At 38.1% G+C, this 14,724-nt stretch overlaps 2 protein-coding genes and 1 long non-coding RNA gene across 12 annotated transcripts in view; 2 read left to right on the plus strand and 1 right to left on the minus strand.

Annotated features, from left to right (window-relative positions):
• LOC146470982 (uncharacterized) overlaps positions 1–3,179 on the plus strand; it is a 31,724-nt gene extending 28,545 nt beyond the window's left edge. For all 10 annotated transcript variants that reach the window (XM_085121267.1, XM_085121274.1, XM_085121275.1 and 7 more), the window contains 5 exons: positions 529–708; positions 1,086–1,297; positions 1,736–1,776; positions 2,236–2,332; positions 2,872–3,179. In XM_085121267.1, the coding sequence (XP_084977393.1) occupies positions 529–708; positions 1,086–1,297; positions 1,736–1,776; positions 2,236–2,332; positions 2,872–3,058 (717 nt within the window). In that variant the 3' untranslated portion in view covers positions 3,059–3,179. The remainder of the gene's footprint in view (positions 1–528; positions 709–1,085; positions 1,298–1,735; positions 1,777–2,235; positions 2,333–2,871) is intronic.
• LOC146470983 (uncharacterized) overlaps positions 1–6,098 on the minus strand; it is a 32,322-nt gene extending 26,224 nt beyond the window's left edge. The window contains exon 1 of the long non-coding RNA XR_014866888.1: positions 5,879–6,098. This is a non-coding gene — a long non-coding RNA (uncharacterized LOC146470983). The remainder of the gene's footprint in view (positions 1–5,878) is intronic.
• A 3,658-nt stretch (positions 6,099–9,756) lies between these two features.
• Positions 9,757–14,716, plus strand: LOC146470984 (uncharacterized). Its single transcript, XM_085121281.1, has 4 exons — positions 9,757–10,017; positions 10,463–10,557; positions 12,388–12,519; positions 13,471–14,716. The coding sequence occupies exons 2-4, from the start codon at positions 10,470–10,472 to the stop codon at positions 14,544–14,546; spliced, it is 1,296 nt and encodes a 431-aa protein (XP_084977407.1). The 5' UTR covers positions 9,757–10,017; positions 10,463–10,469; the 3' UTR covers positions 14,547–14,716.
• The last annotated feature ends 8 nt before the right edge of the window (positions 14,717–14,724 follow it).

Here is a 14,724-nt window from a genome sequence, read left to right on the forward strand (position 1 = left end):
CAAATTTGAGTTTGTTGGGTTAGATCAGTCAAGTGTTTTTTCCAAGTCCAGGAAGAGCAATCAGTGAACGCTGAGTGATAATTAATTCAAGCAAATCTTCTGACTCTACATGCTTGCTTCATGCTTTTTTGCTTATTGTTTTTTTTTTTAAATCTTGTTGGCTTAAATTACGTTTTACCACGTTTTTTTTTTTATATTTAATTTGAAGCTTTTTGACGTTCACTCATTAAGAGGATTCGTCAATAGCCACTCAAGCTTTCATACTTTTTGCCTCTTAGCCAAATCATGTAGCAAACGTACTGTATTTTAATTTGCCTCAAACAGTTAGCTGACCAGTTGAGAAGTTCTTTTAATCATATTTGATATTTTTCCGACAAAGATGGATTGTTTGTCAACCTGGAGAGCAAAAGTAGTGATTTGGGAATGTTTTTTCTTTATCTCCTTGGTGCGCTCATTTGCATCACCTCGTGTGTTTAATACAACAGAACGAAACATGGTTGAGACTCACCTACTATTTATGAAATTTAGGACCATGACTGTGAGGATCTCCTTGACCAAGAATTGTTGTCAGTTCCATCAACATCAAATGGAAACAGCCCTGCTGCCGCCTTCTCTACAGAGAATCTTGAGGATAGTGATGATGAAGAGGAGAAAAACTTTTCCACCAAACAGCTTTTTTGTTTTGCTTGGCAGATTGCAAAAGGAATGGTAATTATTCCAATTGTATTCAACGCAGTCACAAAAACTACCTTCAGCTTGTTATTGTTTGATATAACCCAATTCAACTTCGGCTTTGTCTCAGATACATGGCACCAAGTTTCATGCTGTGCGCTGTGATTGGGTGAAACCATTACCTTATGGTGTAGTAGCCCACTGGGTTATGAGAAATGGTTTCAACAAACCGTATGAAACATTCCTGTATAATAAGCTACACTCATGGCAAATTAGTTGATTGCACGTGCATGCCTGGCGATCGAGCAGAACACTTCCGCGGTTCCTTCCGACAAGTGGTCGTCTACCTTTATGTAATAATGGTCACTTGTTGTCAAATAATTTATTCTTTGCTCGTTTATGGTTTTGTTTAGAATCATCTTGCTGAAAATAACTTTGTTCACCGAGACCTAGCCGCTCGTAACGTACTTGTTGGCTGTGATAACAAAGTGAAAGTGTCGGACTTTGGGTTGATGCGCCAAATATATGAAGATGTCAATACTTCAGAAAACACGAGAAAGCTACCAGTGAAATGGATGGCGCCAGAGGCACTTTATCAAAACATTTGCACTACCAAAAGTGATGTGTAAGTAGATAGTTTCCTAGAAGTTTTCAATTTAGTATCTAATTTCTCTGGTATATGGGTAGTAATTCGTGTTACCCTCAGGTCAAATGTTTTATTGTTTTTCTTTGTTTACATATCTACCTATTTATTTATTAAGTTATTTACTCGGTTATTTGGTTCTCTGATAAAAGTTATGTAAACTGTATTTGTTTGTATATTCAAAGTCACACTAGTTTTCAATTACTACTCCCGTCACAGCTTCAGCCGGATGAACAGCCTTGTATTCAAATATGGTATTGGTCAAGGAAACTACTTGACTATACATAACCATAATTGTTAAAAAAAGAAAAAAATCAAACGTGCAAAATCATTAATAAAATAATGATTTTGAAAGTGTAATGTAAAACCAAGCAAATGTTGAATTAAGTTAATATCTGTTTCCTTTCTGTTTTCACATAGCTGGGCCTTTGGTATTCTTCTCTGGGAAATGGCGACTTTAGGTAAGTGAACCAAGCACACCTCTATCTTTTTTTTTAAAGATATTCTGTCCTTTTTTATTCAGGTAAGGAGACATTACCATTATTTTACAATAATTCTACTTCTCACACAGCCTTATTAAATTGAATATCTAAACTGTTTAAGGTGCAATATCAGAATCGCTCAGACGTCCGAAATTACTAAGGCCAGTAAGACAAAGGGGATATTTTGATAAGTGCTATATGAAAGCATTAATGTCAATCTCTGGGGACTTGTGGGTAAGTGGAGAGGTTGTTTAGTCGCTTAGAGTCATCCTGTCTCTTCTACTACCACTGGGTATGCCAAAAGGTTTTTTAGCCCACGAATCAAACTGTTGATACAGCTGTCAAATCATAATAAAACATTTACAAAAGCCTTTGTTTACTGGCTGACTAACCTTTGTTTACCGGCTGACTAACTCGTACAATCCTCATACAATTTAGGAGGTGTTCCATACCCGACACTTACTAATTCAGAGCTGTACCATCTACTGAACACTGGTTATCGCATGGAAAGGCCAGATATGTGCTGTGAAGAGGTGTAAGTTTCCGAATTTCTTTTTGCCAAATTAAGACGATCTAACATACAGAATCTGGATTTGTTAACTTTTGAATCTAGGAAATGATATAGCTGGGAGATTTCACACCAAAGACAATGTATATATCCTTTAATTCTCCATAATAAGTGTCCTCATCTTAGAAGCGAGTTACATAATGTTTTGGATGGGTGTGTTAATGCCAGAAATTCCAATTAACGATCGAAAAAGACGGATGCAAAGCTGATTTGTAAAAGTCATTGTTAAGAGAAATCGTCCTTTGAGAGCGACAGGTGGCTTCAACTCTGTAAGACCTTATCAAAATTACACCAGAACTAGAGTAGAGAAAATGCACCTAAAACCATGGAGGATAAAAACAAAACTAGTTTTAAATGTTTCCATTCGTTTTTGAGCCAACAGTTAATATTTTTACTCAATTTTTGGATTTGTAATTTATTTGCCTATAGATTATTTATCATTGCAGGTGAAACAACAAAACAGTCCAAACATTTTTTAATTGTTTTCGTGTCCCAATCCATAACAGATATGAAATGATGACGGAATGCTGGAGAGAGGATCCTTGTAATCGTCCCAGTTTTTTTCAACTGATTGAAAAACTGGAGATGATAATGCAGATGGATGTGCCATACTTGGACGTCAGCAAGCACGACGAAGCCAGTCCTTACTACAATGCCCCTTCTGGAGCTAGCACTGCCGACGATAGAGTGTAATAAGTCAATGCGGCTTTCACCAGTAACTGGGAATGTAAATTAAAAGAAACATGGAAAAGTGCTTACAGAAGCTAAGGTCTAAAATGAGTTAGCTATATTCTGGGAAGGAACGTTTTAGTACCGTTAAGTTGTTTACTTAAGACAGCTTTAAGACAAGCTTTGAGTAGCATTCTAGTATTTTCATCAGCTGTGAGATTTTTCTGTGTGACAGGTGTATAGTGTTATGAAAAAGAATCCCTAGATTAATGTAATCTCTCACATTAGTATGCAATCTGTAATACTCAGACTATACTCAGATACTTGCCTTAGTATATTGTCTTCAATTCCTTCGCTACTATTAGTCAGTCTATGCAATAGGGCAACTAATGTGGGAGTCTTGGGAATTGTTGTGTGATCAACGTGACTGTTATCATAAACGATTCATTTTCATTTGGTAAAAGGGTGGTCAAGATGCGTAGGTCATTAATTGTCACGTTGGTTACACCGAGTTTTTTTTTTTTTTCGTTCTTTTTCCTCAGCCGTCCAGTAGCTTAAGCTCCACGTTGTCGTGTCAGATGCATAGAGTTAGGATCAGTTTTGAATTTTGTTTGTAGTTTAGCGATTTAAGGATCCTGTACACTTGTTTTTGACTTTGGTTGTTCTCAGGTGAACGTTTATGAACAAAGAGAAACCAACAGAGCCCTTGGTTAACTTTTAACTTGAACCGTTTTGGAACAACCGGTCCCTTGTGTTGTCGTGGGTTTGAATGTCGAAGTCTAACTCAACGGTATTTCTTTCTCTTAGTAGCAAGGCTCTTTAAGATCTATTCAGTTTTGCCAATTTGTTAACCCTTTCAGGCAAAACGACATTTTGTCCAGATCCAGGACTACAAACTCACTGCCTATGTATGATATACCATTTTAAGTGAGTGAGCGTATTTCTTATCACTGATATAATTAAAAACAAGAAAAGGTATGGTTTTGAGATAAACGGGCTTAAAACGTAAAAATTTAAAAGTTCAAAAACGTTGTAATCCTGGTGTATATTAGGTATACCCCTAAACTATGCCTTATTTTGCAGTTCTCAACACGTTCATTAATGTGAGAGGCCCACAACTTTTAGGGGAAAAAAAGTTGGAAAGTTATGGGGGTGGTCTACCATATCACAAATAGGAGGGGTTTAACATTTTTAAAGAGTAGATCTTCACAAAACCATCTTGGTGTGAAAATTTGTTTTTCCATTCTCAATATTTGCCGGTAGGCTCCACTGTGGAGTTTTTGTTAAAGGAAACCTCCACTTTCGAAACATGTTAAGGTTACATTATTGAAAATACAATTTTCTTTGAAATTTCCTTGGAAATCATGGAAATAATATTTCAGTGTCGGAAAAAAACATAATTTGATTATCGGCTGTTTTCGCTTTTAGATTTCCCGCGCGCCGCCATCTTGGATTTCATGACGTAATAAGGTTGCTCAATTGTTTTACACAAAACAACTTCTGCTGAATAACAATAGCGGCAACCATTACACGTCATCAAATTCAAAATGGCTGCCCCCAGGAAATTTAAAAGCGAAAGTTATCGATAATCATATCTAATTTTTAACATACTTGAATATCATTTCTACGTTTTAGACAAATATTTAGAATTTAGGCACTATTTCCAACGCTTACCCGTCAATTTGTTGTGAGAGTGGAGGTTCCCTTTAAGCACTTTATAATAATGTTTGCAGTGCATGTTTGCTAGATCTACGGGTGTACTTTCAGTTGACAAGAATACCGAAGTTCAATTTAGTAGCTGTTCATGTGAGGGTACTTCAGCTGACGTGGCTTTCTTTTTCAAATCGGAGGCGATAGTAGCCGCCATGAGTTGAAAGTAATGAAGATAATTGTTTGATTTATCTCCTTGTTTGCTTCCTCTTTAAATAGTAATTTTACTACTATAGTTTATGAACTGGTACTGCAATGAGTTTCTTTTCTTTTATTTGAGTTTAAGTTGCCGTAGGCGATGTAATCGATGTAAGACGTAAATTGTAAAATACTGTTTTGTAATTAGTTATTGTGCGTTGCATTAAAATGATAATAATAATAATAATAATAATAATAATAATAATAATAAGACCATCTTGGCGCCAAAAATTCATAAAAAAAAAATGTCAAACATTGACAGAGTTATGGCATTATGTGCAATTGGCACTCCTAGGGGTGAAACGGTTAAATGGTTCTTGGTACTTTTCGTTCAATTTTTTGTGCCTCAATTCTAAAACGAATACTTTTTGTGTTGAGTTAGGGAGAAGGGAGGAGCAATCTCAGGATTCCACGATTGTAAGAGTTTACTACATTATCCTTTAAAAAGCTTTAGTCACGTTAATTTTGACACACCGCCTTTGCAAACTTTTTATACAAGCAACTGAGCGGAGGGGGTGGGGGGGTGGGTTTACTCAACAAAATTTAATACGGGGAGGTTCCGCCCCGAGGTCCGACCCCTTACCCTTTTATATACTATTTTTGGCAGAAAAGGTATCCCTTTCGTATACCTTCCATTGACAAATGGTACCCCCTTCGTATACCTTCCATTGGAAAAATAATGAAAGGCCCTACCCTTTCATATACTTCGACTCCTGAAATCCCTACCCTTTCATATACCTGAAGCGTAACCTGCGTAGCAGTCGTTTCCGTTTCCTTCAAGTCAAGCGGGGCAAGCGCGCGAGGGCATTGGGCAAAAAAGGAACAAAAAAGTAGGAGCGGCGGGAGGGGCGGGGAAGGAAAGGAAACGCCTGCCGCTGAGCCCAGACATTTTACCGAACGCTGTTCGTCAGCGAACGGGAGGCAATGATGTATTACCATTGGTCAATCGTCTGTCAATCAAACTCATAGACCAAAACGACATCCGGAAACCGTTTATCAAAGATGAAAATAGTGGCCGAGGTGGAAAAGAACTCTCTCGAGTGTCATTTCGATTTCGAGTTTGCTTTGCTTTGGAAACGACTAAACTACTTTCGCAGGGAGATACGTTAATTCAGTTGAAACTGGAGCAAAGGACTGCTTTAAGAGCGAATGTCAATTAACATCAAGCAAAATCAAGAATTCTTGGTCACGCTCAAAATATAGTTTCCATTGCGCTTTGGTTTGTTGGTAGGTATTATCGTCTCAACAAACATGGTGTCATTCGGTTTTCGAAATCCCGCCGGAATTTTTAAAACTTAAGAAAATTTGTTCTGGCTGTCGGCGGTCTCTAAGACACGACAACATATTGGAAGCAAAATTGGCTGGTCTGAAAGCATGTTTCGCATACGAACAAAGAAATTTTTACTCAAAGTTTGTAATCATAAATAGGTTGAGGAGGCCTCAAGTAACTACTTTGCACGAAAATTGCAGCTCTAACCACGGTCTGAAAAGGAAGTTTTCGATATTTAGAACGACTTTGATTTCACGCTACCCGAAATACAATTTTATCCTGGAAACGCGAGGAAGTATTTAGCCATATGGGACAAGCTCATTCTGTCTATAATTCCAGCTGTAAGCAAATGAGTTGATATTCTAAAACATTAGTAAAATTCGTCTAGGGTAATTTTATCTACGCTTGTTCGAGCGACGAAAGGTTCGAGAAAATCTTCTAAAATACTGCAACTTGAAGTAAACAAGTTGCCCGCCGCGATTCTGTTTTCGCTCAGATTTACCAGAAGTTAAAAATGATTGGTTCTCATGTGACATTTGACGTGACAGTGTAGGCCCCAAGGGAGCGAAGTCATTTGGGGGCGTTCGGTAAAATGTCTGGGCTCAGCGGCAGGCGTTTCCTTTCCTTCCCCGCCCCTCCCCCCCGCTCCTACTTTTTTTGCTCCTTTTTGTCAAATGCCCTCGCGCGCTTGACCCGCTTGGCTTGAAGGAAACGGAAACGACTGCTACGCAGGCTACCTGAAGCGTGGAAAAGGTACCTCTTTCGGCCGAGCCTCCCGGTATAGTCCATCATAGGGAGTACCCCCCCCCCCCCCCCGGGCAACTGAGTTGAAACACCATATCCCATAGGACACGAGCGTTCATTATCTAACCGTCTTAAAACATAGTCACATCCGCCAAGAAACCATATTTTATGCGGAGACTTGGAAATCACGTTGTTATTTTGTTTTGGATGTCGCCGCAAATCCACCGGAATCAAACCATTTAGCGAAGAGAGAGCCAAGTTACAGTTTTTGGCTTAAAATGATCGTGGCTCCCCTCCTGACAGTGCAGGTCGTACGACATTGTTGTCAAACAAGTTAGAATATTCCAAATCAGCAACTGAAAATGAACGTTTTAGAATCTTAAATTTTTGTGGAAACAATTGTATTTCATTTCGCCTTTGTCTTCAATAGACGGTCATTTTATAAAGTTTTTCTTAACAAAGCAGATTCCAGTGGTGATATGACAGACTACACTGCCATGCTTCATGTATCCGTATATTAACAGCAACCCTCTTGTGCGATGGAGAAAGCGGATCTCATTGCGCCGGGAATGGTTTGACAGGACCCTGGAACAGTCCTTCAAATAAGTTGGAACCAGTTCTCTTTTTCATTCGGAAGTTTTCTTCCCACATTGTTCAAAGTGTTTGATTAATTTAAAGTAGTGCTCGCCCAGCTTGATTTTTCATCCGCATCCATACTAAACAAGCTAAGAATTTAACATCTAATCAGCCAAAAAGGGTTTTGTGGCCTCCCAGAAGTCGTTTTAACAGAAACAAGGGTTGTATGTACACGAAATAAAAACGCCACCGAAATAGTATCGATATGAGAGAAAGTGCACAAGAATCGCTCCTCCATTGTCCATGTTTTCACCAGAATTGCGGGAAAATCACCAAGGTGGGAAATTAACCTATTGGGAACCCTTTGTACGTGTAACCAACCCCACCCGAAATAAATGGGCGAGTTTACTAAGTGCAGACGTCTTTCTTGCAAGCCTATTTTACCAAGCGAAAAGAGCTTCGTTTAGCCACAGCTATACCCAAATCATAACGTTGACGGCAATGAATGAAAAATCACGTCACTCCCAATACTCATGGGCGAAAATGGCGACCCAATGATCTTGGCTTTGTGCCGTGTACTTGTTTTGACAAATTTTGAGTATTCAGAAAATGTGCAGGGTAGTAGATAATGTACAGAATAACCATACCGCGGAATACACCTAATGGATTTAGAGCTTTGGGTGGAGGGTTCGGGTTTGTTCTGAGGAGCTAATTCCGTCCGGCTAACTTTTAGAGGGGTTCCATCCTTGGCCGTCGGACATTTTATTTTAATGGTACCGTTTAATGGTACCGGCCCCTGTTTTCCTAACAACCAAAAACATCTGCTTTTACAGACTTAATTTTTTACAGAGCGTAGAAGTAGGCTTTAGCTAATAAATTTGCCTCAATATTTACCAGACCCTTCTCAAGAATGTAAAGATTTTATTACCAAACTAAACTAAGTACTGTTCAAATAAGGCAGAAAGCAAGTACGGACATGATGCAATATTCATACAGTTGGTTATTTGTACTGTAAAACAACTGGTTTGGTGGGGAGTTATTCGCACCCTTAAAAAAAAAAACGTTTTCTAACACGTGCGCACGTCTTGCTTAATTTTTCCTCATAGTTTTCTTTTGCTACTCATCAGAAAAGCATAACTTGGATAATAAATCTCTCATTAGATGTTTTGGCGGTAGTATCACTGTATATTTTTACTTTTTGTTTGTATTGACTCGCCCCAAAATGCAACATAACTCGTAAAAAATTCAGTTATACTACTCACCAACACAGCTGATAAAATATACTGTATATTTTACATGCAAACAAAATACAGTTTGCTTAAAACAGTCTGCTTATATTTTCGTGATCACGTCATTATCTCAAAATAAGAAGCTCTTCATCTTGTCTTAGCCTATGGTCGATGTTCCAATTTCCTTCTATACCCTTTTGTCAACTCAGGAAGAAAGCAATTTGTCTACGACCATCTGGCCGGAAGTTGTATATTAAGGAACTCAAACTTAAACCTAAAACCTGGCAAGCTGGCTCCATTCTTGCTAAAATACCCCACATTTGAATTAAAAAATAAGTTGTCATAAAAAAAGAGTCATTTCTTGACAATGCTGTCATAACAATGTCATAAAAAGATCACATGAAATATTGCTCTTTTTTTATCCATTATTCTTATTTTACCCTTTTATGCTGCTTGAAGTACTTTGAATTCTCTGATAACACAAACAATAATTTTTTAACCCAAAAGGAAATCAAAATGGCAGTTTTTTTTAATTAACGGCGGTAGAAAAATTAAGACATATTTAGTTTCAAGTGGATGTTCTAGTTCACAAAAACAAAAATTCATAAAGGTTTTTGTAGCATGACAGCCGTAAGTATTAAAACATGAAGAAACTTTTTCTTAATGTTTTAATACAGCTTTTAATTAATTGGTTAAATTTTATTGTTTACAACATGTTTATGACCATGAATAGCAAGGAAAACTCGGCAAACGGAGGAACACTGAACATACCAGAAACGCAAGCGAACGAACAAGCGGAAGATCGAGCGAACGAACAACCGGGCTAGCGAACGGATAGGCAAATTATCGAATTAATGATCAAACGCTCCACCGAGCGTTCACCGGCGAAACTTAGACGCACGAGCGAAAAACCGATTGAACGAAGTCGCGAAAATAGATGAACGGCTGAACGACCGAGTGGACAGTTCTTTTTGTTTGCAGTCATAAGCGTTTATAAGGATTGATTTTCTGACATTTTAATGGAAACAGAAAAGCACATGCATATGTTTTCGGAACGAGTGAAAAGCGAGGTGGCTCGTTCTGAAAGGATATATATGTGCCTAACAAAAAATCTGTCATCATTTTCTGATGAATAATTAAAGAGTGTACGTTAATAATTCAAACCGACAAGATCAGGTTATCCTTCAGGCAGTGCGCTGCACACACCCAGTTGAAACAAGAACATCTGATCAGAATACAACGTTTGCAAATTTGAGGTATGAGCTACAGAGTAGAAAATTGATCTTTGTCTTGTTTGCATGTTGTTTTCCATTTTTCTTCTTTTCCTTTCTTTTCTTTTCTCTCTGTTTTTCGATAACCTGTCAACATTATTTTCCACAAAGATAACGGCATCGATGCGTGAAATTAAAGCGACTTGTGTTTCTGGCAAAAAAAGAGAAAATAATTCACAAAGGACTCGTATATATCCTTTCACCCCTGTTAATTTATTTAATACGAACCAATAACTGGACTACGAGCAGTTGCCTTTTTTTCTCAGAGACAGTAAAGCTGGCGAACCTCACGAGTGAGCGCGAAAATTGCTTTCCTTGCTCGCGAGGCTCGCCAGCTTTACTGTCCGTAGAGAAAATTAAAAAGGCACTGCACATAGTCTACAGTAACGAATGTATAACTAATCCCTTGGGATTTTCATTTATTCGTTAGAATCAAGATGGCTTTCGCAAAAGCCATGTTCCCTGTCTTCGTCATCACAGTGTTCCATGTGGCGGTGATGGCAAAACAGTCCTTGAAGTCGGAAGGTAAATATTCATAGTTATCAACAAGAAGCCAAGAAAATAGAAAAACTGTCAAAGTAAAGTACCTTGGGAAAGCGCAAACTGTTTCCATAGAAATGCTTAAAAATATAGGCAAATAAAAAAAATACATGTAGCTCGCGAAATTCGATTTTTTTTTTTTTTGGCACATATTTATCAAACATTTTAAAATCTTATTTCCCTCGAAATAATAACAAGCGAGATAACGAAGGAAGGTGCAAAAGGTTTTCATCCAAGTAGCTGAAAAAACATAAAAAATGGATTTTTTTTTCTTTACTTACAAGGAGAAATGCCCTAAGGCTACCTTTGAGACGGAGAGTGGAAAGAAGTTTTGTTGTGAGCCGAAAGAGTAGAAATACCTAGTACCCAGTTTAATGACCTAGCTCCCAAAAATCCTCTATAGCTCAGTGCATAGGTTCGACTCCTGTTAGGAGCACTCGGACTTCCTTTTCCTGAGTATAACTGTGTCACTCACTGAATTCTAAGAGTAGAAGTTGCTCTAACAACCATATATTGTTTCAGCCGAACAATTAATTAACGCCAAATCTTTCTGGAGTTAAAGAGACAAAAACCACATTTCGTTCGTTTTATTTTTTTTATGGAAAAGAACTACAGTATTTAGTAACCCAATTTCCTCGATTTAACTTCACGCCATTAAACGTTCAAATACGGGTCTTCCTCACAAACATCTCCTTGCCAGATGTGGTCATTCCGCTCCTTTCGCTTAACCAATCACCTTTTATCTATCAAAGTCTGGGAAGACCACCTTCGATCGATTTTAAAGTCCTCTTCGCGTGATACCTCTAAAACAAATGTTTTCTATTAAGCTGAATGATAACCGTTGAAAGTTTTTTTTTTTTAATTATTTAAAACAATAGAAAGCAATTTAATCTACGCTGTAAGAGCGTGTAGAACTTATGTTTTGTCAGCTAAAAACATTCGCTTCATAAACACATTGAAATCTCCCGGTAAAATAAGACTTCCAACTTTGTTTCCACGAAATGATTTTCACTTATTTCACTGAATAGTGTCATTAGTTTGTCTTTAATTCAACGTCATAAGTATTGAGTCTTAGGTGGTCACTCTTTCGGCTTGAACACAAAAGTTTTTGTTACGATTTGTCTGAGGAACAACAGCGAGAGCAAAGGGGCGTCATTAATCTCGTACCTAAATGTTTTGTTTTCGAAGAAAACATCTGGGAAGATCACTCACGTTCTTCAATCTGATTGGCCAATAAAAATGGCACCTGCGCACAACTTTTCAGTTCTTTGTTTTGGATGCTTGTAGAATAATCTATCTTGACATTTCTGTAAATTTTTGAAAGTGGCTTCTCATATCGGTTTAAAGTTTACGTCGATTAAACTGTGCCAATTTTTTTTTGTAAATATACAGCTTTTCAATAGTGTTTTCTCTCTGTTCAAGGTTTTGGGAAAATTTTGCTTGGCAATGTGACCCGTACTTCTCGCGGCTTCGCTCGCTTCTTGCGGCTCCGCCGCCAAAACTTTATTCCGTGCGCGCCTACAATACCGCCAGCCACGCAGGCTAGAGTACTCACAGAGTGGAACGTTGCAGTTTTGCAACAATTTTTTGACTGTTGAATATAAAAGAAAGAGATTACAAAAACATAAAATGTGTTACTTAGTCTCTCATTTCTGATAAACCAGAATAATAACAACAGCGCAGCGATATATATAATTATCAAAACTTCTCCTGCAGATTTGACAGTGATTGAAATAACATTTTTCTCGTGGTGTTACATAATGTATTCAGTGTTGCCATAAACATTCCTTTCAGCTTGCTTTCTTTGCTTTGCAGCTTGCCCCGCGGAAAAGGAAGTCATTGATGCGATTAGGAAACAAAACGACGAGGTTAAGAAACCGCAAGAAAAGGGTCAGAACCTAGTCGACAGAATAGCCGCAGAGATTGAACGTACCAGTTGCTTTAAAGGTAGGTAAAAATGACTTCACATTATACAGACAGAATCAGTTGGATCATGAATGTTGTGTTACCATAGTAACGTTGATTAAACTGCGACAAGTTTTGAAAAACATACAGCTTTTTAATAGTGATTTTTCTCTGTTCAAAGTTTTGGGAAAATTTTTGCTTGACAGCCTCAGGTTGAAAACAGTAAACTTACCAACTCACTCATCACTGTACGTTTAATCATTGTCTTTGTCACCAAAACCATGAAGATTCACGTTGCTTGCACAAACACCGTTCCAGTGAGATGACGTAGCATAGTTTAAAATGGAGATAGAAAAAACATAGAAAGCAAAAACGTGTACAGAAGCCATTATAAAAATAGCAATATAAACAGAATAAAGGCCCATTTCTACCCTTGATTCAATGCGGTCGTTTGTTTTTGTTTTGAAATCGCGCTTTTGTTAAATGGCGCAACCCGATTGGTGAACTATTTTTATCGCGCTTTTCTCAAACACAACACGCAGGTTGTCCGGAAAACGCGCTGTGTTCTTGTAAAGCTGCCCGAACGGTCTCGTCGAGTACAAATCTACAAATGTAACCTTATTTCTTCATTAAATCCGATAAATCCATACGGCTACACGTAGAATACTAAATCAATTCCTTTTTTCATTAAAATCGCCTTAACGAACTCTTCATCTCCTCCGTGCATCCCATAGGGTTCAAGAGTCTTGCCCCTGGAAATTAAAAATGTTTCTCTTATCCAAGCCCAGCCCTTTACCATTAACTACACCCAATTATAACAAGAAAATGCAACAAATATGGAAAGCGCCAGTACTGTTGCTCAAACACCATATTATCGGTGGTAATCATTGCATTCTTAAGTTTGTCATTTTAAGTTAAAGATATGCTGTTTACATTGATGTTACATAAAATTTCCTATTTAATGTTAAGTGGCATGTTTATTTTTCTATTAAGATTGTTCCGGTAGAATGCTCCACTTCGAAAAATATCAAGACCTGCCAACCAAAGGTGCTGCCGCCGTTGAACAGTTCAGTATCAATGGGAGTCTGTTTCTCGGCTTCGCTAACGTTTATGATGATAACAACGGATACAACATAGAATCTTACATCTACAAACTGGACGATTCAACTGGAAAGTTTTACCTCTATCAGACCATAGACACCAAAGGAGGACGCGACATGGAATATTTTACGATCGCTGACAAACATTACCTTGCTGTTGCTAATCGCAGGGATCAAACTACATTTCGATTGAGCTCTGCCATCTATCAGTGGAATGGATATCAGTTCATCGTCGTACAAAACATTCCGACACTCGGAGCAATTAGTTTTAACTCCTTTAAAATATTGTCGGACCTGTTTCTCGTCGTCACGAATAGTTATGATGGCACTACGCATAGTTTAAACTCAGTCATCTACAAGTGGAACGAAAACAAGTTTAAATGGTTCCAGGGGATAAGAACCGAGGATGCTGCAGCAAGTACAACGTTTGCAATAAAAACTGAAACTTTTCTTGTTTTTGCAAACCGCAGAAGCGACAAGCAGGGTTATTCTGTCCACTCCTCTGTGTACAAGTGGTCAGGTAACAGCTTTGTCAATTTCCAGTCTCTTCAGACATATGGTGCCTGGGATGTCAAGTCCTTCAGCAACAATGGTGAGACATTCCTCGCTTTTGCTAATTGGAAGAAGAAAAATTCTACCGACATCGACTCGTTCATTTACAAGTGGAATGGCAGCCGGTTTGTTCTGTTCCAGTCCATTCCTGCTCACGCAGGCCGCGCCTGGGAACCATTTTCGATTTGCGGTGAAACGTTCCTGGCTATTGCCGACCACAAAGATGGGGGGAAGTCGGTTGTGTATCGTTTGTCCGGATCACAGTTTATCAAATATCAAGAGCTTTCAACACAATATCCATTAGACCTTAAAGTATTTGAACACAAAGGTCACACTTACCTGGTAATTGCAAATTTTCGGGATAAAAGATGGCTCCCCAACATCAGCAGTGCTCTGTACAAACTAGTATACAAGTAGACAAAAAAAAAAACTGCACAAGCCCCACAAATTGACTCTTGGAATTCACCATGATACCACAATTGTAACGAGCACCAAGAGTACTGTAACCCTATCTAAGGTAAACGAAGTAGAGAGGGGTGCTTCTTTCCACGCTCAATTTTTAGGTGTTTTTTTTTTTTTTTTTAATTACTTTTTG

Source organism: Pavona decussata, unplaced genomic scaffold (assembly GCF_977016875.1).
Source record: "Pavona decussata unplaced genomic scaffold, jaPavDecu1.1 SCAFFOLD_107, whole genome shotgun sequence".
NCBI lineage: Eukaryota > Metazoa > Cnidaria > Anthozoa > Scleractinia > Agariciidae > Pavona > Pavona decussata.

What these genes read in the sequence shown, in the direction of transcription:
- LOC146470984 (XM_085121281.1), top strand. Translation starts at nt 10,470, where the DNA reads ATGGCTTTCGCAAAAGCCATGTTCCCTGTCTTCGTCATCACAGTGTTC. An exon ending in ACAGTCCTTGAAGTCGGAAG is followed by an intron (nt 10,558 to 12,387) that starts GTAAATATTCAT and finishes TTTGCTTTGCAG; the next exon opens with CTTGCCCCGCGGAAAAGGAA. An exon ending in ACGTACCAGTTGCTTTAAAG is followed by an intron (nt 12,520 to 13,470) that starts GTAGGTAAAAAT and finishes TTTTCTATTAAG; the next exon opens with ATTGTTCCGGTAGAATGCTC.